Source organism: Vespa velutina, chromosome 21 (assembly GCF_912470025.1).
Source record: "Vespa velutina chromosome 21, iVesVel2.1, whole genome shotgun sequence".
Classification (NCBI taxonomy): Eukaryota; Metazoa; Arthropoda; class Insecta; order Hymenoptera; family Vespidae; genus Vespa; species Vespa velutina.
The window spans coordinates 3007783-3032110 of NC_062208.1; the positions used below are offsets into that span (position 1 = coordinate 3007783).

General features: G+C 31.2%; 1 protein-coding gene and 1 long non-coding RNA gene across 50 annotated transcripts in view; one reads left to right on the top strand and one right to left on the bottom strand.

Moving 5' to 3' along the window:
- Positions 1-24328, bottom strand: part of LOC124956286 (microtubule-actin cross-linking factor 1) — a 116736-nt gene that overhangs the window by 45815 nt on the left and 46593 nt on the right. For 22 of the 49 annotated variants that reach the window (XM_047511868.1, XM_047511870.1, XM_047511864.1 and 19 more), the window contains 9 exons: positions 19998-20015; positions 19428-19487; positions 17829-17918; positions 17415-17585; positions 13955-13969; positions 3031-3310; positions 1633-2083; positions 841-1098; positions 69-642 (listed from right to left, as the gene is read on the bottom strand). In XM_047511868.1, the coding sequence (XP_047367824.1) occupies positions 69-642; positions 841-1098; positions 1633-2083; positions 3031-3310; positions 13955-13969; positions 17415-17585; positions 17829-17918; positions 19428-19487; positions 19998-20015 (1917 nt within the window). Of the gene's footprint in view, positions 1-68; positions 643-840; positions 1099-1632; positions 2084-3030; positions 3311-5473; positions 5692-6674; positions 6874-13954; positions 13970-17414; positions 17586-17828; positions 17919-19427; positions 19488-19997; positions 20016-24328 lie in introns of those variants that run through there. The other 27 variants (XM_047511886.1, XM_047511903.1, XM_047511900.1 and 24 more) reach the window with 9 other exon arrangements.
- On the top strand, positions 6719-17589 carry LOC124956289. The gene is made up of 3 exons (XR_007103203.1): positions 6719-6783; positions 7056-7381; positions 17392-17589. It is a non-coding gene; the product is annotated as an uncharacterized LOC124956289 (long non-coding RNA).

Sequence of the window (24328 nt, forward strand, 5' to 3'; positions counted from 1 at the left end):
GAAATAAATAAATCGATATGTGTATGTGTGTGTGAATATTTATGCAATTTAATAATGTTCCGACCAACCTCGTAATACTGTTCGATGCTTTGAACGTTAAGGTTCTTATCGCTCCAATCTCTTGTCACCTCGGTCTCTTCCTTAGCATTAAGCCACACAAGTTCTCCAGTAGCAGATTGTATAAAATCTTGTAAAGTATCCAAATCGGAAAGTCTCTTGTTCGATAGTGCCAAAAGTTCAGAATAAAGTTTCTGTAAATTGCTGAGATGCTGACTATACAAAGTCAATTCCTCCCCGTGGAAATTATTTTTAGCTTGAACACACTTGTCTACTTTCGAACGGAACTGATCAATATTTTTATGTTCCTTTTGATGAACGTCGAATTCGTTTTGAACGCTTTGCAAATCCGAGCCGTAATCAGCTTCTTGGATCTGTTTTAATTTAGCCTTGCACCAATCGATGCAGTCGTGTAACGAACGGAAATGTGGATTGGTATCTACCAATCTCGTTTCGTGAACTGTCGTTCGATGCTTCGTGACAACTCGTTCTTCTACTGGGAAGGACACCGCGGAAAGTGGTTGTACCAAACGTTTGTGCAAGAGAGAACGTAATGCTACCCAACGTTGATGTAGTTTCTGCACCCTATTATATCAGGAAAAAAAAAAAAAATAAGAAAAATTAACAATCAACTATCCATCATATTTCTTAAATCCAATATATAATAAATGATTATCGAATGTGTTAATCCTAACTTAAATTCCTTACGGTCTTTAAAATTGAAATTTTATCTAAGATAAAGTCATTCGAAAAAATTTCTAAACAAAAGAAAAATTCATTGACCTCTTGTGAAGTTCAGCAGCTTGACTGTATCTGCCTTCGGTGAGTGTGTGTACATCGGTAAAAATATTCTGTATTTGAATTTCGGTATTGCGAATGTCCTGTTCCAGCAGGTCAACCGCATGTTTAGCTTCTAAAGGATGAAGACGATCGAGACGTCGAGCCTCGTCTTCCACGCGTCTTTCCAATTCTTCCAGACGATTATCAGTTGACTTCATCTCACGGTGAACTTTCTCAGCAAGCCGTTGAAGTCGTTCGAGTCTAAACATAAACATTTAAGGAGTGAGAAAATATATATATATATATATATATATATATATATATACATATATACATATACATGTACATATATCCGTGAAAGCATCTCTCGTGACTCGATGCATTTCGTGACTTCATTGTAAGATTATCCTTTCGTACATCGTAACAAACGAGAGAATGCATACCAAATAGGATTCACGATTAGATCTCTTCTCTTTTAAGAAGTACTTTCTAATCGTGAAACGGATAATTAATTAATCGTATTTAAATATACCATTAATAAACAAATATACCTCATTTAGTTCGTTTATTTTAATTTAAAATTAAATATCTACTTTAAATAGATATATTAAATATACCTTAATAAATGTCTGATTGACTATAATATAATATTATATAATTAAAACTTCTATTTTAAAGAAATAAAATAAAATGCGACAAATAGAATTATAAATATTTCTTCTAAATAAAACGAATAAAATGAATGGTATATTCGTTAATTATTATTTTTCTTTTACTTTAAGTACACAAACTAACCGTTTGATTTCATCAATAATAGCCTGTTCTCTTTCTTGATGTAACATTATTAATCTGCTCCAATTTTTTTCAATCACATCGATGTGCAATTCTGGTTCCATATCGACCTCACCAACAGCTTCAAAATATTTCTGCAAATCTCTAAAGATATAAGACAATCTTTGCTTGTCCCTGTATCTTGGCGGTACTTCCTCGTTTTTGAATTTAGAGCTATCAGCTGCGAGTTTTTTCATTTCGATCAAAGTTGGCGGGAAAGATCTATCCTGTACTAAAGTCATCTTTTCACGTATCCAAAGGTGTAGAGAGCTAGCAAGTTCACGATACTCAGCTGATCGTCTTTGGGCTTCGGTATCATAAAGGGGATGAATTGGGGGTGGCTCAGGGAACACGTCGTAGAGCGAAGAGATGTACGTTATCAAAGACTTCTCGTCCGGTTCCGGTGTATCCACATCTATAACAATATAAGTATTAATAAATATTTAATTCACAGTTTTGTCATTTTTTAATTTATTTTTAACAATTAAATGTTCAAGTTATTGTTTAGAGACTGTTATAAAAGAAAAAACAAATTTGTTTTTCTCTCTCTTTCTCTCTCTTTTTTTTTTTTTAATAATAAATTAATTATTTCGAATTATTTACTATCATTTACATCTATTCAAATATGATTTTACATGAACGAATCATCAACTACATCAACATATATCAATTGATCTTTATAGCGGTATTCTCGTGAACAATGGATATCCCATCTATGTGCGTCAAGACTAAAGTATACGTACGCACATAGAGACTTAGAGCAGGGACGACCATAATTATTTATACGGAGAGTCAGTGCTACGATCGGTCACGGTACTCGGCTTCAACCGGAAACGACGGCGAGTACCGTGACCAAAAAGAAAGGCGACTGTGGCCGGATTTGTGCTTGGTTATTGGGTCTACGTGCACCTTGCTGATGCAGATACAGATTGTTGAAAAGAAGAAAGAAAAGAAAAAAAAGAAAAAAAGAAAAGAAAAGAAGTAGAGAAAAACTATTTCTTTTCTTGCTTTCAATCTTACAGCTGATGATTCCTATTTACAAATTTATAAAAATAAAAAATAAATAAATAAAAAAAAAAATGATTGAAAAAAGAGAGATAGAGAGAGAAAGAGAGAGAAAGAGAGAGAAAGTAAGTTGTTTGTTCGGACAATGACAAGTCTGTCTAATAAGAGAATCCATTGGACATGTGCTTTCACCTTCGAGTCAACGACCAAGCGAAATAGAATTGAGAGAAAGGATAGACAACAAATCCGACTAAGGTGAGCAAAAAGTAAAAAGTAAAAAAAAAAAAAGAGAGAGGGGGAGAGAGAGAGAGAGGGGAAAAAAGTCAGACAGAAGGGATTTATGAGGAACAGGATTACCTTCTGGATCGAGAAGCCTCGTAACGCCGTACTCGCGCTCGGCGACGTGGAAGACCCGATCGAGCCGTTCTCGAGGTTGACTTGCACGAGCACTTCTCCAATCGACGAGGTCTGGACGGTTTCTATGGAGAAGTGCGCTAAACGCTAAACCATCTCTCCAGGAACAAGTAAAATCTGTCACACGGACACCAGGATAACGAGCTGTTGAACGTCTTGCCCATCTTAGCAAAGCTTCTCGAGCTGTCACATTTGGTTCTTGACCTACTACAATGTCTGATATCTGTAACAAAAAGTTATACAATATTAACACATTAACAATAATTAATTTTCTATTATCAATAATTACTTCATATATATCTTGAAAGAAGTTTAAAATTAATACTATTAACAAATAATAATAAGCAACAACTTTACGACATTTCAACTTTCAATAGCTTTTTATCAATGATAAAATTTAACAATATGTTTACTCATATCGTACAATAAAAATTGAAATAGTAATACAGAGTAATCATTCCCTTTGGTCTAATTATATGATACACAACAAACTCATTGATATTTCAATTAAAATTATTTTATAACTTTACATTCCGTAATATAAAATTTATATTATAAAAGAAATAAGGAAGCGACAACTTTATGATACTTGAGACCTAAATATTTTTGATCATAGATAACTCAAAAATATTACTTTGTATAAATATAGAAACATAAATAGTATAGAGATTAATCATTCCCTAATTTAAATCAGAAATACCTTTCTTATCTATTCTAAGTCCGTAGACCAGAACGTGCATTCAATGAGAGAAATATCTTCGGAGAAAATAGATCATGGTATTTAAGGAGAACGATAAAACTTTAACAGACGAGGGTGGTGGATTGGTATTTGTTCTTTTTCGATAAAAGCAAAAAAAAAAAAAAAGCAAAAAAAGAAAGAAAGAACGGGAGAAGAAAGAAGAGATGTGTAGGAGAGATAGAAAACAATGAGATTTCTCTCTACTTTGCCTTTCACGTTTATTATTCCTAACTTAGCAGATGTTCTCGATCGAGTTATCGTTTGATGACGGTGCACCGAACTCGAACTCGAACTCGATTGGGTTCGTCGACTCTTTCTCTTTCCTTCGAGCTATCTTGTATTCGTTAAATGTCAAGTCGCGACTCTGTGAAGCTTCCTTATGCTTCATGTTTTACGCCACGATTCAAATAGATGATGATTCAATAATAACATCAAATGATCGATATCATTTTGCATTTTCTTTAACTCATATTAATAATCCATGTGTATGCATATAAGTATATATATATATGCATGCAAAATAATCATTTATGCATGTATATATATATATATAATTTAACAATAGATAATACTATCAGCTGATCGAAATTATTTTTTATATCCCTTGATTCATATTAATTATATATGCATATATTTGTCAACTGATTAAATTAATTTTTTATATTTCCTAGATTCATAATAATCACTTATGTATACATGCATATGTATATATATGTGTGTATATATGTGTGTGTGTGTGTGTGTGTGTGTTTAAGTGTGGATTAAAGATAGAAAGATAATTAACAGTAGTACATACACGCTCATGAAATTTCCGTAACATTAGTTGTCGGCAACTTTGATCTGTTACATAAGGTATTGCTACCATTACTCGTCGTCGTGTAACTCGAATAGAAAATAGATAAGATCTATTCAAAGATCCTGCGCATAATATGAATCTCATAGAAAATGCACACCATGTTCAACCCGAACGAGTCGAGATAATGCTTTCTGCATTTGTCCGAAGAGTTATTTAACATTACACACAGAAATAAATAAATCCATTGTCTAAATGATTTATATTTATCGTAGAGAAAACGAGAATCAAGTGGCATTATAATCCTGATCCTTAGACATATATATATATATATATGTATAAATATGTATATATATATATATATATATATATATATGAGTATATATATATATATATATATATATATATATAGCGATCATAAAGATGAGATGTGACGTGTTACATGAGTAAGATTCGATATCTATATATCGAACGATAATCGTCAACTTGATCGATAGCAATTACATAAGTATTTATTTTTTTTTTTTTTATATATTTTGCCGCTCTTATAGATATTCCCTTAATGATAAAACGAAGTTTTTCTAAATAATTTCCATGTAATGTTAATAATAATTATTTAATATAAAATAAATAGTTATTTTTTGATACTTCTTAGATTACTTCTCAGATCTTCTTAAACACAATATTTCTTTATCTATTTTTTTTAATCCTTCCTAGATCGATCCTTAAATCTTCTGATAATTCTTATCGATCAGATACAATAAGGTGCATTGATATTTTCAGAAATTAGATATTTCATAGATAATAAATTGTATGGAGTTTTCAACATTAGTAAGGCTCTCAGTTTCTCTTACCCTAACAGTCTTCGCTTTTGGAGAAGCATGTCGAGTCAAGGTCGCGGACGAGGAAGAATCCTTGAGATATTTTTGAGAGCCATACTTGGTTTGGTCCTCGGTAACACTTTTTTCTTCCCCACGAGTCAACGTCGTTGTCTTCCGAACTATGCGCGTCACGATGCGTTTAGTGCCATTTTCGCCGCGTCTCGAGGTCTTCGTCGACTCGATCGACGAGCCTAATTTGATATTATACGAATTTTCGAAGCTATAAAATATTCGTCTCTCGCACCAAATACGATTCGCTCAAGGAAAAGAAAAAAATTGTATGCTCGAAAGACCGATTGAGAAGTCCACAAAAAGAAAAAAAAAAAAAAAAAAAAAAAAAAAAAAAAAGAATATTTTAAAAGTCTAAATGACAAAAGTAGATAAAAAATCTTGCAGCAAAAGACTTCACTTAAATCGTTAATATATATAAATATATCTTTTTTCTTTTTCTTTTTTCATTCGATTAATTTTGTCAACTTATTTTTCTTTGAATCTTTGTATCGATCATCGAAATGAATTAACAATTTCAACGTGGATAACATTGATAAAAATTCATGAATGTGTATCGGACTACTATTATATATTCATCGATACAAAATCATCCAACATTGCAGAAGATATCACCTTATTTATTATATAGATCACGACATGAAACAGGCGGATCGTGGGTGGTATATCACCGTTCTCGATAATCGAAGGACATCGCCAAGAGGCTAGATGCGACGTTACTTTAACTATCCAACAATTTCCGCTCACCCACGTTATATACATTTTTAATCGGTATTTCTTCGGGCTACAAATCCTTATTAAGCTTGGATCATCAGCAAGAATTGATCGAAGATCAAGGCTAATCATTTTTATCATCGTATTTATCATTATTCAAATAAGATGAATAATTAATTATGTTTGCGATTAAAATTAAAAATAAAGCTTCAACGAGAGAGTAATTAAAGTATGAATAAATTATTTCAATATAAAATAAATAATACATATTGTTATTTAATTTACTTTAGAATGATCATATCGTTATTAATATAAAAAGAAAAAAAAAAATATATATATATATATAATACATATTATTTAATTATTTAACTTAAAAAATGAATTAAGTCTTTCGGTCTCTATCTTTCGAATGAAACTTGAGCGAATCCAACGAATCATTGAACGAGCCTACCTAAGACCTCTGTAGAAAGACGTCTTTTAGTATAGATCGCTTGTAGATCATCGCCAGAAGGACTTCCAGTACGACTCGAGGAAATAACGTTAGCACGATCGTCATCCTCGTGAGTACCCTGTACGAATAATCGACCACTTTTGCTAAATCGATATATCGACATCGTTCTATCTTTTTTTTTCAAGTTCACTTTCGTTTCACTTCATATATATATATATGTACATATATAATATATATATATATACACATATATAGAAAAAAAAATTCGCATTCCAAAGCCTTCTCTTTATCTCTTTCTTCCCTTCGGGAAAAAAAAAAAATTCACGACACTCGTAACAGTCAATGTTTGTGTTTTTCTTTGTTTTTCACAACGTCAATTAGAACGAACGAAAAATAGAAACGAGTTTTCGATGTTCACCAAACAAAATTCCTCTTTCGATCGTCTTCTTCTATTATTTCTTCTTCTTCTTCTTCTTATTCTTCGTGCAACACAATCGAAAGATAGCGAAGCTGAACGAAAGAAGAAATTTGATTTTACGTGCCGAACGGGACACGAGAAGAAAAAGAAAGGAGAGAGAGAGAGAGAGAGAGAGAAAGAGAGAAGGAGAGAGAAAGAGAGAGAGAAGGGAAACGTTGTTGGATCGTACGTTCACGTTCAGCAGGATACCAGGGCATCAAGAGAACGGCGATGTACACCAATGAAAGCGGTACTTCCTTGTGGTTAATGTTCGAGTTAACGTTCTAACTATCCTTCATAATTCCACCGGTACTAGCTAACAAAATAAGTTCATTCCAATCACGACGAATAATCTTTAACATCCCTCTTAATAAACATTTAATTTTACTAATTAATCCTTCAATGGATTTCTTCTAATTATCCAATCAACGACATATTAATATTTGATAAGAAAAACAATGGTATTAAATTTTTTATTAAATTCTTTTCGAAAGAAGAAAAAAAAAAAAGAAAGAAGAAATTAAATCATCTATCAAATAAGATCAAATAATAATTTTATTCTTTTTTTTTTTTTTTTTTACAAAGAAATACAAAGAAAACGAAAAAATTGATCGAATTTGGAATATTAAAAAAAAAAAAAAAAAAAAAAGAAAAAAAAAAAAATGGAGAAAAAGTAGCCAAAGTTAATTGCAAGTTGAAGAATCGGTTACACGTGCCACACACTTGTGGTTGTACGACTCGTTCTATACCATTTCGAATATACTACACATCGCACATACCGTCTACTTCGAAGATACCACGATGTGACGTAGAGCACGCATTTACGTCGGAAATAATCGCGAGTAGGTCGGTGAAATAAGCTACAATAGATGAGCTCCGACACTAAGGTGTCTCAAGTCAAGGAGAACTTAATCATAGAAAAAGAAAAGTAATTGTCTGTATATTCTGACGTCATGACATGCGCACCATTGATATTATCGAAACCGACATTATTAAACAACAAAACAATTTCGTTATTTAACAACGGCTTAATGTCACTCAAAAGAATCGAGAACCGATATCAACGTAAAAAATATTTTTCGAAAACTCAAACCTCTCGCTTTTTCTTTCTTTCTTTTTTTGAAGATTTAATCTATGACAGAACGACAATCGAGACATTGTCACTCTTTATTCGATTCAATTTTATATTCTAAAAGAATTCTATCTTAAACGACGAAATCGATAGATCTTGCGTATACGATTCGTATAGAATGAAAAAAAAAAAAAAAAAAAGAAAAAATAAGAAAAAAAATTGTTTCTGTTTTATTTTTTCATAAATTAACTAACGATTTGATAATAACAAGGAAATAATGCCCTGACGTAATTTAAACGTGAACGCTATCCGAACAACGATCACTCCTCCAACGAGATAAGAAGAAACAAGAAGAAAAGAGATAGAGATACCGATGGCACAAGTTACAGGAAAGAAACAAGAGAACGAATAGCAATGCACGACGCACCGATCGCCACTGTGCTGCGTCCTTTCGAGCGCAGGAGAGTAGGTTCGCGATACGGACAGGTGAGAGAAGCGCCTCTATACCCCCACTATAACTCATTCTACTCACGGACTACTCAAGCGCCTGCGCGTTACGATGCCGATCTCTTCCCTACCAACTCTTCTCTTTAAGAGTTGAACAACACCCACGCAATGTGAATGCCATCTTTCCTTTTATTTTTATTTAAAAATTTATACATTTTTTTATCCTCCTATTTCAATCTCTTCAAATTTATGCCAATGCGTTAACATATGTCTGATTTTATAACATAATCAGAAAAAGAAATAATGATGACGATGTTGATGATGATGATGATGATGATAATGATGATGATAATGATGATGATGAGAGATCAAATCATATGGGATTTTTTTTTTTCTATGAACACAATAGTAATTTCTGTTCGTACGAATGGCCTTGTCCATAAGCAAAATTCTTTACCAAGGACATTAAATAATGATCTAACTCGTTAATTATTTCACACCTTTGAGGTATTTATGGGAATTCATAAGCGAAGGTTGTATGGGAGGAAAAGGAGGAGAGTCAAAATGATCGTAAAATGAGAAGTAAGTATTTTAGAATTAGAAAGTTCGAGAAAAATAGTAAGACGTTGGGGCAGACGAAAGCAGGTGACCGGATGATTGATATATAGATAATACTATGCTAGAGAAAGAGAGAGAGAGAGAGAGAGAGAGAGACCAAAGAGAGAAAAACTTATGTTAGTAACATTGATAGATTTATAATATACAGTTATACCTTAAGAGAAAATCGGTCAGATTTAATTGTATATCTCGAAATGATCAGTTTTATACTCGGCGAAGTGACTTTCTGAAAAAAAGCCAACTATACTCCAACCAAACTCGATGTAATTTCTTTTAAAATAATCCTAATTTGTCAGACCATAATTTGACATACAGGAAAAGAGAAGAATAAAAGGACTACCGGATGTAAGAAGAAAAAAAAAAAAAAAAAAAAAAAGAAGAAAGAAAAAAAAGAGGCAGAAAAATAAAAAGAAGAAGAAGAAGAAGAAGAGCAAGTGGAAAGCCGTATGGCGATGCCGGTTTGTGTAATCTCGATTTACGGTGTATACCCCAGCAATACGGTAAAGAGGAATAGAGGAAGAGGGAAAGGGAGAGGAGGAGTGAAGGAAAGTAGAAAGGAACGAAGAAGAAGGTATAAAGATTGGAGAGAACTGGCTGCCCGATCGTGAAGATCGGTGAACCGGATATGAGCTCGTAATTCCTGCCAGTGCCAATCTGATCGTCATCATTATTATTTCCGGTATATTATGGAATTCATCCCAATAGAAGGATCCTTCATATATAGAAAAGGAAAAAATAAAATAAAATTAAATTAAATTAAATTAAATAACAAAGAAAATAATGATATATAAAGAGGCAGAAGAATAATTCGTTTCTTTCAATCAATGATCTAATTTTATTTAAAATCAAATGATTATGTTGTTATTGTTATTATTATTATTATTATTATTATTATTTCATTTTTATTTTTACTTTTGATATATTTGGAAGAATATATAATTGGTATACTAATTTAAAAGTGACTTTTCTTTGGTCGGCCTTGCACGGAAGAGAACGGCACGGTATTAACGATATTCCAAGTGCGGCATCACCATCGACTTACTCCACGAGTCTTATTCGGACGAATGATGTCATGTTCGCAAGACATCCTCCACGAGTGTTTCACGGGAAAGAATAACGTTGGACTGCTCATGGTATAAAGAATGGGAAAAAAAAACCAGAAAAAAAAAACAGAAAAAAAAGATAAGAAAAAAAGAAAAAGAAAGAAAAAAGTGAGTATGGTACAACAAAAGGTAAGAGAAGTCTAAAAAGGCGTTCGGACGCATCCGCCCGATTTAAACGATTCTCTCTTTCTCTCGACCCACTTTTAGTGTCTTCGACGATGCTGTCTGTTTTTGGAAAGAATCAGAAAGAAAGAGAGAGGAAGAGAGAGAGAGAGAGAGAGAGAGAGAGAGAGAGAGAGAAAGAGAGAAAAAGAGAGATGACGACGACGACGACTTTGAGATATAAGCGTAGGTGATACTTAAATGCGTGGGTGATATCTTGAAAGACACCAAAAATGGATCTTCTAAGTTAATTTTCTCTATTCTTATTTTCTTTCCTTTACTTTTCTTTTCTTTATCTCTTCAATTTTTTTTATCTTCATTACCAATAGTAAATAAAATTCTCTCCTTTTTTATGAACTTTTAATATCATCTTAGAAAGCTAAGAGATGAAAACAACTTTTAATTATATAATTTTTAATTATATAATTTTTCATGTCTTACAATACTATTACGTGATCTAATTAAATGTCATTTCTTAAATGACACACGAACACACACATATACGTATGTATGCGCGAACATATGTATATATATATATATATATATTAATTAAGTTGCACAACGTAAACTCAAATTACTTTCCTTTTCGATACGTTCATAGAATTATTTTCACGGGCATAATATTTTTTTCTTCGTTCTTCCTTTCTTTCTTTCCTTTCTTCTGTTTCTTTTTTTTTTCTTTTTTTTTTCTTTTTTTATAATAATATTAAATATAGGAATATCCTTGTCTGCTTAATGTCTTTTCTAACGTTATTTTATTAAGGAAGTAAGAAACACTTATCGATCCTTGAAACTTACAGAGTTCGATCGAATGAAGACCTTTAACTACTTACTTGACTTCGTTCAATAACAACGAACATTGTCAGTGCATCGTTAGAGGAAAAAAAAAAAAAATATATTACGTAGTCTTATTTAACATAATTTATTCTGACACCAACGTGTTATTATATATACCTACGCATCTTTGAAAAATTAAATAAAATAATTAACGAAGAAATAAACTAACAAATTTCAATAATGAGAAAATAAAAATCAAATAATTTTCATAATCGATCTCAATGATCAATTATTTTGAAAGTTTCGGCATTCTACTTTTTGATTAAATATAAAAAAAGAAAGGAAAAGGAAAGGAAAAAAAAATGGAGATACAAATTTGTAATAAAAATCGTAATTTAAACATATAAAAGAATTAAAATAAATTCTTTGCAGAAATCTATTACCAAATCAAACACGTACTTTAAGTATTACGTTATCTATTCAACGAAGACCTTCGATAGAACTTCGATAGAAAATGACATTGCATTTAATGCGAGCGCTCAGGCGCGCAAGTCTTTCTCTATCTGTGTTCGTTGTTTTCTTTGGTTATTTTTTTTCTTTATTTTTTTTTTTTTTCCCTGGGAAACTAAGAAAAGAACTGGATCGTTGATCCAAAAGTGTAAGAAAAATTTCTCCACCTTTCCGAGTATCATTCCGTGATTTTCTTTCACTCTCTCGTCGGAGTCAAGTTGCCAGGGAGAGTCGAGGACGACGCGTTTGACAAATACGGTTGAAGGAATTGCGACATTATTACACACCGTAATGTCGTATCTTTACGTAGGTAAGGATACGCCGCTTAAGTATATTTACCGAGCGAACCTTGACCGATAAAGGAAATCCAAACGAGCTGTGAGTTTTACGTCTACTTAGAACTCACGTTAGACTCTTTACGATGACTCAATCATTATTATTTTTTCTATTTTTTTTTTTTTTTTTTTTTTTTTTGAGGGGGGAAATGCATGATTTCTTGATCTTTTCCTTATTTTAACGTATAATTTTCTTATTTTTACTCTTCTTTTTTTTTTTTTTTTTTTTTTTTTTTTTAACACTATCATATGCAATAATATATCAACACGAAGAATTGCGAAGCATTAAAAGTTAATTAATTTAAACAATAAAATCGTAACATTAACAAATGTTCAAATAGAACGAACGTAAGCATTTGTTGTTATCTACGATTAGAAATTCAATGCAAAGATAGCGCCTATAATAAGCAAGCACTTAACGAAAGCATGCATCCGCATACGTGCAATGCCCGTGTTAATTATTAATCTCTATGAAAAATGAAACAAATGATATCGATAAAGGCGATAAAATCAATAAATTAACCATTTTCGTATAAATATTATAAATATACGAACGATTTCATTCATAAAGGACTCCTACGTATTTCTCGTACTACGTAGTCATTCAAAAAATCTACTATGAATGAATTAGTTTAGAATGAGTACGTTCAACGCCATCTACTATTGAAAAAGTGAAAAGCGTACGAGCTTGGTCGATAAAACAGTCTACGCAATAATCTCGTATCGTTAATGCAGTTTTCTACACTTCACATACAAGAGATTAAATATATATATTAACAATTATTATTAATATTCTATTTTTTTTTTTTTTTTTTATGAAAAAGCGTACGTAACGTGCAGTGTGACCTCAGTTTCGTAATGAACAAAAAAAAAAAAAAAAGAAACGGAAAAGAATTTTAGCGAGTAAGAGTTAGAACGACGAAGATAGCACGAGTTCCCATAGAAATATACAATATTTTCTTAAGGAATGTCCTATTATCTAGTTTCTTTTTTCTTTTTATCTTTTCTTTCTTTATTTCTTTACGTTTTAAATTAAAGAGAAAACAAGTGTAAGAAAATCCTTTAGAACAAAGATATAAATACTTTTTCAGATCTTTGTGGAAAAAGTTCGAAGGGCTAATAGAGAATGCAGAATGCATCCCAAAGGACATTGTATATATATGTATAATACATTCCAAATGGGAAAGCAGACTTCAAAGGAATGTGTAAAATGGATTGGACAAGAATACTGATATCGACAAATCTTATCCTTTTTACTATTAGTCGCAGCACTTTCGCATGAACAAGCTATTTATTCACCTATCTCTCTTTCTCTTTCTCTCTCTCCTCCTCCTATCTCTGTCCTTTCTCTTTCTACTACTACTGATTACTACTGACTACTACTACTACTACTACTACTACTACTATTCCGTCTCTGTATTATACGTATCTCCGATTCCAAGCTCTATCTCAACTCGATATAGAAAACGATCATTCGGGAATAGTAACGCGCGAGTTCGTCGTTCTCTCTCTCTCTCTCTCTCTCTCTCTCTCTCTCTCTCTCTCTCTCTCTCTCTCTCTCATTCTCTCTCATTCTCTCTCTCTTTCAACGTTGAACTACTACGCCCACATAGAAGTAAGTAAATAGTTTCGAGCGAGCTTACGAGAAAAAACTTTTTTTTATTCGAGCTGACGAACAATTGCTGCTTTCGCTTAAAAAATAAAAAAAAAAATAAAAAAGAAAATAAAGGAAAAAAAAAAAAAGAAAAGAAAGAAAGGAAAATAAAACCAATACTTATTTATTTTAAGGGGGGACTTACCTTGCGTCGCCATCTCTGCGGCGCAAAAGAACAAAAAAAAGATATCACTGTTAGACGACTGTGATTGTTCTTAACATGATAGAAAAAAAAAAAAAAAAAAAAAAGAAAAGAAAAAAAAAAGAAAGAAAGAGAAAAAAAAACCATGAAGAAACCTTACAATCCTATTTTTTCCCGCCAATTTCTAATACTACCAGCAATTTGACTTCTTCGAAAACACCCGGGAAGTTTAAAAATAGAAAACAAACTCGTTATCTATATTTAAATATATATATATATATATACTCGCCACATACACATATACATATATATATATATATATATATATATATATATATGTTTGTCGATATGTTCGAGGAATCGAACCTCGTCTCGTATCATTTGACGGATCCAGGAAACAGAGATCGGTGTGTTGTGTTTGCGTTTCCGGCGGCTTTTCACCGTCGAGAGAACATACGTCGAACACGGTGAAAAAGGAGGGAAAAAAAGACGCACACGAGAGCCGCGCAGCTTTTGATCTGGCCACATGTTTCTCTCAGTCGTTCGTTATTCTATTCGCAAACAAGAATGAAGAATACTATGCATGTCTAGACTATGCGTTAAGATGTCGGCCGATATATATATATATATATTTCCTTTTTCCTTCGTTAAATTTTTGAAACGAAATTTTTTACTTAAATAATGCCGAAGTTATTTCCCTCGTAAAGAAATTTCGACTGGTTAAAAAAGAAAAAAAAAAAAAAAAAAAAAAACTGTCTCAATAAATCTAAAAAATCTTCTTTCTCTTGGATTTTTTTTTTCTTTTTCTTTTTTTTTCTCTCTTGACATTTCCTGAGACGAGGGGATAGAGAGAAATAAACAAAAGAAAAGAAAAGAAAGTAAATAAATAAATAAAGAAAAATAAAGAAAAATAATACGAAAGAATGCGAAGAAACCTGTGACATCATTTCAAATTCGAATAAGAAAGATTTCAAAAAAGAAACCTAAAATGGAAATTATTGAACACGACGTTTCTTAGCTTGAATTTTACTGGTATACATAATACACGCACAAACATAACCATCGCGTTCCTTCCTCTTATTTCCATTTTTACGATCAGGAATGCGTTTCACGTTTGCAGTACTGAACGAACGGCGTTCAATTTTTGACGATAACGCGACTCCATTCGTGGCTCCTTTATTCACACAAAGGAGCCCTTTCACGATTGAAGGAGAGAAGGAGACTCTCTATAAGAGACGACGATGCTGACAGAGAGAAAAATAGAATGAAAAGTACACACACAGTGCGTATGTGTGCGTGTGTGTCTGTGTATGTGTATATGTAACGTCGAGGAAGAGATATGCGTTCATTCGAGGAGAGAGGAATTGCGCTTATTAAAGATGCACATTAGTCCTAAATAAATTTCTATGTTATTTGGATCAACTATATATATAAAAAAGAAAAAAAAAAAAAAAAAATAATTCTTCATTACATTTGCAATTTAAATGTTGCAAAATATCGATCCTCTCTATGATCGATTAATATTTCATTGATCGATCGAACTATTAACATTTACGAACTAATAGTGTGAACTCTATATAATAATATGTACGAAATAATTCATCGATCCTTTCAATCGATTCGAGAGCAGGAACATTGAACGAAGTACTTCATAAAAAAAAAAAAAAGAGAAAAAAAATATATATATATATATTTGGATTTTATTAATCAACGACGGGATAGAACTTTATAGTGCGTGTAGTGTACGCAAGTGGTGAAAAAAAAAAAAAAAAAAAAAAAAGAAAAAGAAAAAAATAAATAAGAAAGAAAATAAAAAAGAAGTGATAAAAAGAAGACGACGGAATTCGCAAAGGCGAAGATGAATTTAATCGATAAAGAGATGAATGAAGAGCGCTCATAGCTTCCAAGATAGTTTGCTACTTTTCCTCTCTCTTTCTCTCTCTCTCTCTCTCTTTCAAGTCGTTTTATCTCTTTTATTTTAATCAGTGCGGCTACCGTTTGCAAATGCGCCGTGAACCGCGGTTAAACCGATACGTCGGATCACATTACTCGATAAACTGCTGGTTGAGCGAGAAAAGATCGTCGGATGCTGCTGCTTCATCATCATCATCATCATCATCATCATCATCATCATCATCACCATCATTATCATCATCATCGCGAGAATATTGATCCTCGTTGATCCAAAATTTGATTAAAGAATCACTATTAAATTATATTAGATATTTAAATGTCCACGTTTATAAAGCGATTTCATTAATTTAAATCAATATCGATCAATCGACTGACTAATCATTAAATCAATTAAATTCAAAGATTGATTCGACTTTGTTATATTTTACTTTTAATATTTCCCCGATTTCACGATCGAAAATATTTTTCTTCATCTTTCCTAATACTCGTGCTAATAATCATCGAAACATTCACAATGATATTTACAGATAATTTTAATTACGATATTATAAAAATTATTGAATTAGTCTCAAATCTTTCCGAATCATCATCTATAATATCTATAATATATATATATATATATATAATTTTGAAAATATTATTAAATAAATGTCGATTCGATAATTGTTATAAAATAACAGAATAGACGATAAGCTCGTCTTAGAAAGAAAAGAAGAGAAAGAAGAAGAAGAAAAGTCAATTAATTTAGAAGATTTGCGAATTTGACCTAAGGAGGGTGCGATAAACTCGTTGAAACGACATGTATGGCGGTCTATAAAATCGAGAATAACCTGTGAAAGTGAGATAGATAAAAGGAGAGAGAAAGAGAAAGAGAAAGAGAGAGAGAGAGAGAGAGTATAAAACATAGAGAAATCGTATCGCGCGTACCAAAAATACGCAGCAGTGAATCACTCGAGCTAAGCCATCCAAGTTTCACACGAAGAGACCGAAGACGAATGGTTATGGCGCGAAATGTTCAAACCATGCTCCCTCCGTTTACATAATAACATCCGTGCGAATCTCTGTCCTTACTTCTAATATCAATTCCTACGTACATACATACGACGATTTCTAAGAAAGAGACGATCGATAATTTTTAAAATTCACCTAAAACCATCCGTTCGTTTCCAAGTGAATTTTTAACACGTTTAGATATTAGCTCGAATTTAGAAATTAAAAGGAATATACATTATTATTTTTCTTTTCTCCCCCAAATCAATCAAATTATTATCCTATAATGTGTCGCTGAATTATTTGTTTTTTTTTTTCTTTGTCTTCTAAATAAATCATCAAATCTACAAATTATAATCCAATCAATTTTTCATCTCTCGATCTTCACCGCTCGTTGTTGTCGATTATTTTAGGAAACAAATTAAATAAATATATATACTCGTTTTAATTCAATGAAATTAATCAAACAATTCGAAAATATTTAAAAAAAAGAATAATAAGGAACGTAATAAATCGAAAATTATTTTAACTTTCAGTATTGATATCTGTGATCACCTACCTGGAAGTGCAGTATGATGGTCCAAATCAGGCCAAGTGTCAATTTAGGATTGCCATCAACGATATCCTCGGCACGTATGTTTACAAGCTTGATTTTCTTGTATCGAAGAAAATCGAGTGCCATTTGTACGTTTTGCAGCATGTGGAAACGCATCCTTCCTCTTTCCCGTGGCTAGAATTAGAACAATTATTATTATTATTATTATTATTATTATTATTACATATTGTATAAGAACATTATCCAATAAAAACTTATTCAAAATTAATCCTATTAATAATATAATTTCTTAGCTATGTATCACAGATTATCGCTATTAAAAAATTCTTTCGCGAATCTAATAATAAATGTATTTAAATAATTAATATTTTCTAATCCATTCTATTGTTATTGGATTAAATGATTTTTAACACTCACAAGATGCTCCCCTGAGAGTACTTCCAACAAGGAGATAAGGTTGTGCCCGTCCCGCAGGTCCTCGAACAGGTCTCCGACATGTCTGCTGGCCTAAAACAGATAAAAATCAAAATCAAAATTAAAATTAAAATAAAAAAGAAAGAAGAGAAAAAAAAGAAAAAGAAAAAATAAATAAATACATCAAAAATAAAAATATTAGAAAATGATGCATCTTTCAAATTATTACTATAATCATAAATTAGAGATCATCGTGAAGACATATATTGACTGTACTAGGATCATTTCAAAAGACAATCTGAATTTCTTTCAAATATAACAAATACAATTCCAATGATTATAAACGGATCAATTAATTGAAATATATTGTACATCTAATTTTTATTACGTATAATAAATTAAACAGTAATTCATTTTAAAATAATTCGATTTACAAGACCAATGATAAATGATTATCCTAAATATTAGTCATGTTTTGTTTATATATGACTCCTCTCTTCCTCTCTCTCTCTCTCTCTCTCTTTTACTCGATTGATACTAATCCATCGTTTTTGCTTATCATCTTGTCTTATCTAAAAATATTATTTACACATCGGACTCGAAACTATTTATTAAACGATAAAAACGATAGATTCATTTGAAATGATCACTCGCATATATATATATATATCATCGAAATAAATCGTACGAAATAAAAAAGATATAATAAATAAATTGTATTTGTAAATAATTCATTTGATAAATTACATATAAATTAAGATCATGGATAAACATTATGTATAATTGTGCTGTGTATTGTGCCATGTGTTGAAACGTATATTGAAAACATGCTAAGGTGAAATTACGTGCGTTATCGTGCAATTATATAAACAACGAACGAGATTAGGATAATAAAAGAAAGATCTCATACACGAATTAAATAAAATATTGTAAACATTCAAAGAACAAAGTTCAATAGCGTTCATGATTATAAATTTGATATATTATTAAACCAAGCAGAAATGGAATGATTAAGAATTCGCTTTAAAATCATGCATACAATGAATAGATATTTAAAAAAACAGGCAATCGTAAGGACGTATACGTGACATAGACGTATAAAATAAATGTTTATTATAATGAAGTTATAAGCAAGGAGGTTGGAAATTGCCATGCGCTGACAGCAGCAACGATTTTCAAATGAATGAATTTGTTTAGTACAAATGAATTATGTATCATTTAACGATTAATATACTAGACTTTTGTTTCTATAAAATTATTCAGATAAATTTGTGAATAATTTTAATGGAAGATGAACATTAAACTATGAATAGCTTCCTGCAAAACTAGTTTGTAATAAATAAAAGAGACATAATCGATAAGAAGATAAAAAAAAACCGAAGTAGTTAGCATAAATGATTTTTCAAAGATGAACTTTTAAATGCTATAAGTGATAATGTTCATTAAAAAAAAAAAAAAAAAAAAAAAAAAAAAAAAAAGCAGGCATAACAAATTATATGCTTTGATGTTGCTATTGCTGATGTTACTGCTGCTGCTGCTGCTGCTGCTGCTGTTTTGCTTTGTTACAATTTTACGATCGTATGCAATAACCATGGAACTTACGGTGGGGGAGCAGCATGGTTGGTTGTTGACAAGAACGCACACGTGCAGGCACGTGTAAGTCTGAAAGAAACATGGATGAAACCAACACCGTGTTTGTGAGAAAAGTTGTGTTATAAACTGTCTATATGATACGTATGCATGATACGTATTGTATGTATATACATAAATATATATGTATATATGTCTTAATAATGTATAGGCTATTTCGATTAAAATGATAAAATAATAATTATCATAAAAATGATTTTTCAATGATCGAAACGCGCATATACATATGATGTAAACATGTATGAATTGTATATACATATGCATCTATATATGTATGTATGTATATATGAATATGTACATATAAGAGGAAAAGCAAGTTTTTTTTAGTGGTCCCCCTTTTATATTTTTTTTTTTAATGTATGTGTATGTGAGTATAGCCTATCTACGTGGAATTTATATATATATATATATATATATATATATATATATATATATATATATTAATATAAAAAAGTGTGATCATTGTGGCGTATCTTGAATAAAATAAGTCGAAGTTATCGTAAGGATGTATCCCTTACTTACCTTGACATATTTCCAATGCTGTCGTAGGTATGCATGAAAGAGATAAACATATAAAAAAAAAGGAGGAAAAAAAAAGAAAAAGAAAAGGAAAAAAAAATCGAAGAGATCGGTGATTACGATGATGATTAAATATTTGTTTTTTAAGTTCCCTTTTTTTTTTTTTTTTTTTTTTTTTTATTATTACTTTTTAAATATCTCAAAGACGAGAATCATCGACGTGTTAAAAAGTTAAGAAGAATCTTAATAAATGATCTCTTTCTTATCTCTTATCATTCGTAAAACAGAGAGATAAATTCTTGTTTGAGTATTCTCAGTAATAAAACTCGTAAAAAAAAAAAAAAAGAAGTTATACGAGAAAAGTCTCTTTCTCTCTCTATCTTCTATTTCGTCTTTTTGGAACGAAAGAGATGAACACATAAACAATGTCGCTTCTGTAAAAAAAAAAAAAAACTTTTACGAAGTCCTTCCTTTGCAATGACTTTTCAGAAGTTCGATGCGTGTGGGATTGCCGCTCCAGTTCTTAACCAGATACGGGCGTTCGTTCTGCCTTCAAGCTGTACACAAAGTAATGACTGCGGGAGTGACGAAAGTCATCCATTAAAATACCGTACGACCCCGATAACGGGCTGAACCAATCACGCTTACTGGAAATTAACCAAATGCATTGCCATCGATTGACTCTATCTCTTGAAAAATCAAATCAATAGAATTTACGTAGCGTAGAACGCGCTTGCTCATCTTCATAAAAAAAAAAAAAAAAAAACATGAATTCGTTTACGACAATTTTTAAGAAATATCTTATTCTTTTTCTTTTTTTGGACTAAACGATGCTACGCTAAAAATTTATCTTTATTTACCTGCATATATAATTTTGTATTTCGTATCAATTTAAAATGGCAAATAATAATAATAGTAATAATAACAACAATAAAGTTATTACATTATTATTGTCATAATAACTTTGTCTCCTAGCATTTTAAAATCCAATAAAAGAAAAAGAGACATAAAATTCAGAGCCATTTATAAACAGTATTAAAACACAAAAAAAAAATCCCTCAAAATATAAACCAATTCCAAATTAGATTATATTAAAAACAAAAACAAAAAAAGAAAAAGAAAAAGAAAAAGAAAAAGAAATTGCTGATATAAGAGACAAAAAGGAAACAGATTAGTTTATGTTTTTTGTCGATTAAAGAATTGTGGCGCCTTAACGCAATGAACACACAGAACACACGGACGAATGTCACGTTAAAAGTGCACCCACTTTAAAAGGATTGCGCCACAATCTCGAGTTGTCCCCACCCAATCTTAAGTTCTGTACCCAACAGCAAGAGCAACAGCGGCAACTGCAGCGGCAACTGCAGCAGCAATAGCAGCAGCTCACACCGGTAGGAGGTAACGAAATGAGCAAGGATCAAGTGGGCGCGGGAGAAGGTTTCCGAATAAGGTCAGACTCGCGAGATCGAACGTGGGCGCGAACACGATGGCGAATCGAACAGTCCAAGACTGGAAATTCAGCCTACTTGCAATCTCGTAACACAAAGAGACAAACATTAGAATTATTTATCCTAATATTTATTTATATATCTCTATAGAAATTTTTTTCTTTTTCTTCCTAGATTTTAATAATCAATTTTTCATTCGCATTTAAATCCACAAATTTTACTCAAATCAATGTCAGAATGTCCTTTATTTTTATTTAACTGAATTTGCATGATTAAAGAAAAAGAGAGAGAAAAAGATCAATTAGAAATTTTTTTTAATTTTTATTACGAATTCAATGAATTTTTAATTTGAATTAAAATATTAATTTTTTTTCTTTTTTTTTTTTTTTTTTTTTTTAGTATTTCTCGATCGAGCATCATTCAATTCTAAAAATAAAAATTACATGTAACTTTTTTCCCATTAGACGAATCAAATGATTAGAAATTAATCAAAGATAACTATTATCGTTTTAACGATATATTTTTTCTTACTGATTTCTCTGTAAACTAGCGATAATTCGCACATCGTTACCTACCAGTTATACAATGATGAAAATAAACCGATGACGGTATTAACGACACGCTTTAAGTTTTACCAACGATGAACAAATAAGAGGTGATAAAAAGATTGCGTATTACGAACGGTAAACCTAAGTGATTTAACGGATGAGACTAAGATTATGTGAAAACTTCTGCAAGCTTTTACAAGCTTTTTCTTTTATTCCTTTTTTTTTCCCGCCATTGCATGTAATAAATCGCATTAATAAGATTGAACGTCAAAATTGATATTCTTTTATATCATTTTATTTGTTACGAAGTTTTATCTCTCTCTCTCTCTTTTTTTCTTTTTTTTATTACTTTATTTTCTTTTTTTCTAATATTTAATATTCTCGAATAGCTACAATAGGATATTGTATCTATTCTTTAAATTAATATTCGATAGGTACAAAGCAATTCAATCTATCCATATAAAGTATACTATCGATACATATACGTGTTCTGTAACATGATAGATTATTGCAATCAAGTATACTATGTCAAACATTGGAATGTAAGGATAACGAGATTTATGTTAAATTGTAACATAACTACGAGATACTCATTCAAAGTAATCAAAGTATTTTAAAACTCAGAAGGACGATCACAATTTAATCACAATATCGTAATGAATCATCCAATTTGAAATGAAACAAAACTATTTGAAAAAGAAGAAGAAGAAGAAGAAGAAGAAGAAGAAGAAGAAGAAGAAAAGATCTAAAGAATAATAATACAAAGAATCTCATTTATTCGTGAACTCCTTTAGGTAAGAAATATCATATGGAAGCTGACGTAACGAAAGACAGATACAGGAATCTTTATTATGCTACGAATTATGCAATCCATAATGCCAAGGACGAAAATGAAACAACAAAAAAAAAGATAAAGAACTTGAGAACGAAGAGAGCAGGAATATTAAGTTTTATATAATCACGAGATAAATAATATGAAATAAATAAAAGTATATATATATATATACACATATCTAAAACGATTATCTAATGCGATACATATATTTAATACGATTAAGACAGTCAACGATTAGACAAAGAAAGAAAGAAATAAAAAAAACGAGTAGAATACTTAGAACTATTAATTGTCATTCATGAATTCAACAACCCACCCATCTATCCAACCAATCTATCCATCCATAGATGGATAAAACTGATATTTATTCCGCATCTTTAAACCATTCAAGATACTCCAACTGAATTAGAATAGAAGAAAATATTTTCCAGGAACTACATGGCAAAAAAGAAATGCTCTGAATAAATAAATAAATAAATAAATAAATAAATAAATAAATAAATAAATAAATAAATAAATAAATAAATAAATAAATATCAGTAGGAAAGAAAGTGGAGGAGGGATCCCACGAACGTCAACGATTTAAAACATACTTTCTCACGAAATTAAAGGGACGATTTTCGATATTAACTTGAACGAAGTTAAAAAGCCCCCGATATATCGATGTACTTACATATAAAAGAATGGACAATGAGATTAGAAAGATAGAAAGAAATAAAGGAAGAAAGAGAGATAGATAGAATACGAGGGACGTTAACTCGAGAGGATTATACGTTAACGAGACAATTTCGAGACCGTATACGGTTGTGATTCGCCTTCCCTTTTTTCCCTTCCATATTATACGAGCGCATACTTTAGCTTTGGTTCGAATAAAACATTGTTACTTATGCTGTTGCTGTGTTGTTGCTGTTGTTGTTGCTGTTGTTATTGATGAGTCATTTATTTTCCTACGATAATAAAACTCATTACTTCGAAGAGATCTAAGATTTAAACTAACATAAACACTTCCTTCGACTTCTCTTCGTCGTCCTTTATCTTCAACGATTTCCTCTCATTATGAGCTCTTTTTTTTTTTTTGTTTTTTATTTTTGTTTTTTTTCTTTTCTTTTTTACTCGAAAAAATATACAACGAAGGAGATTAAATCGATCGTCATAGATCTTTTCATTGACTTCGTCGAAGATGCAAAAAACGTTCGAATTAATGCTCGTTCTTTCTTTCCTTTATTTTTTCTTTTATTCATTTCGCGCGCAAAAAAAAAAAAAAAAAAAAGGAAAACCGCAGTTTACTGTGGTTTAATTTCGTCACATTGTTATCGCATTGATTTTATTCTCCTCGAGTTCTGTCCTGTTCGTTTCAATTCGTATAAAATTCTCCCGTCTCGTATACATACAGAGAATAGGAGGGCAGAAGAGAGGGAGCGGGGAGGGGGAGGAGGAGGAGGAGGTCAACGACGGACGACATTGAGACGGAAGAGAAGGACTTCATTTAATCAATGATTCCAA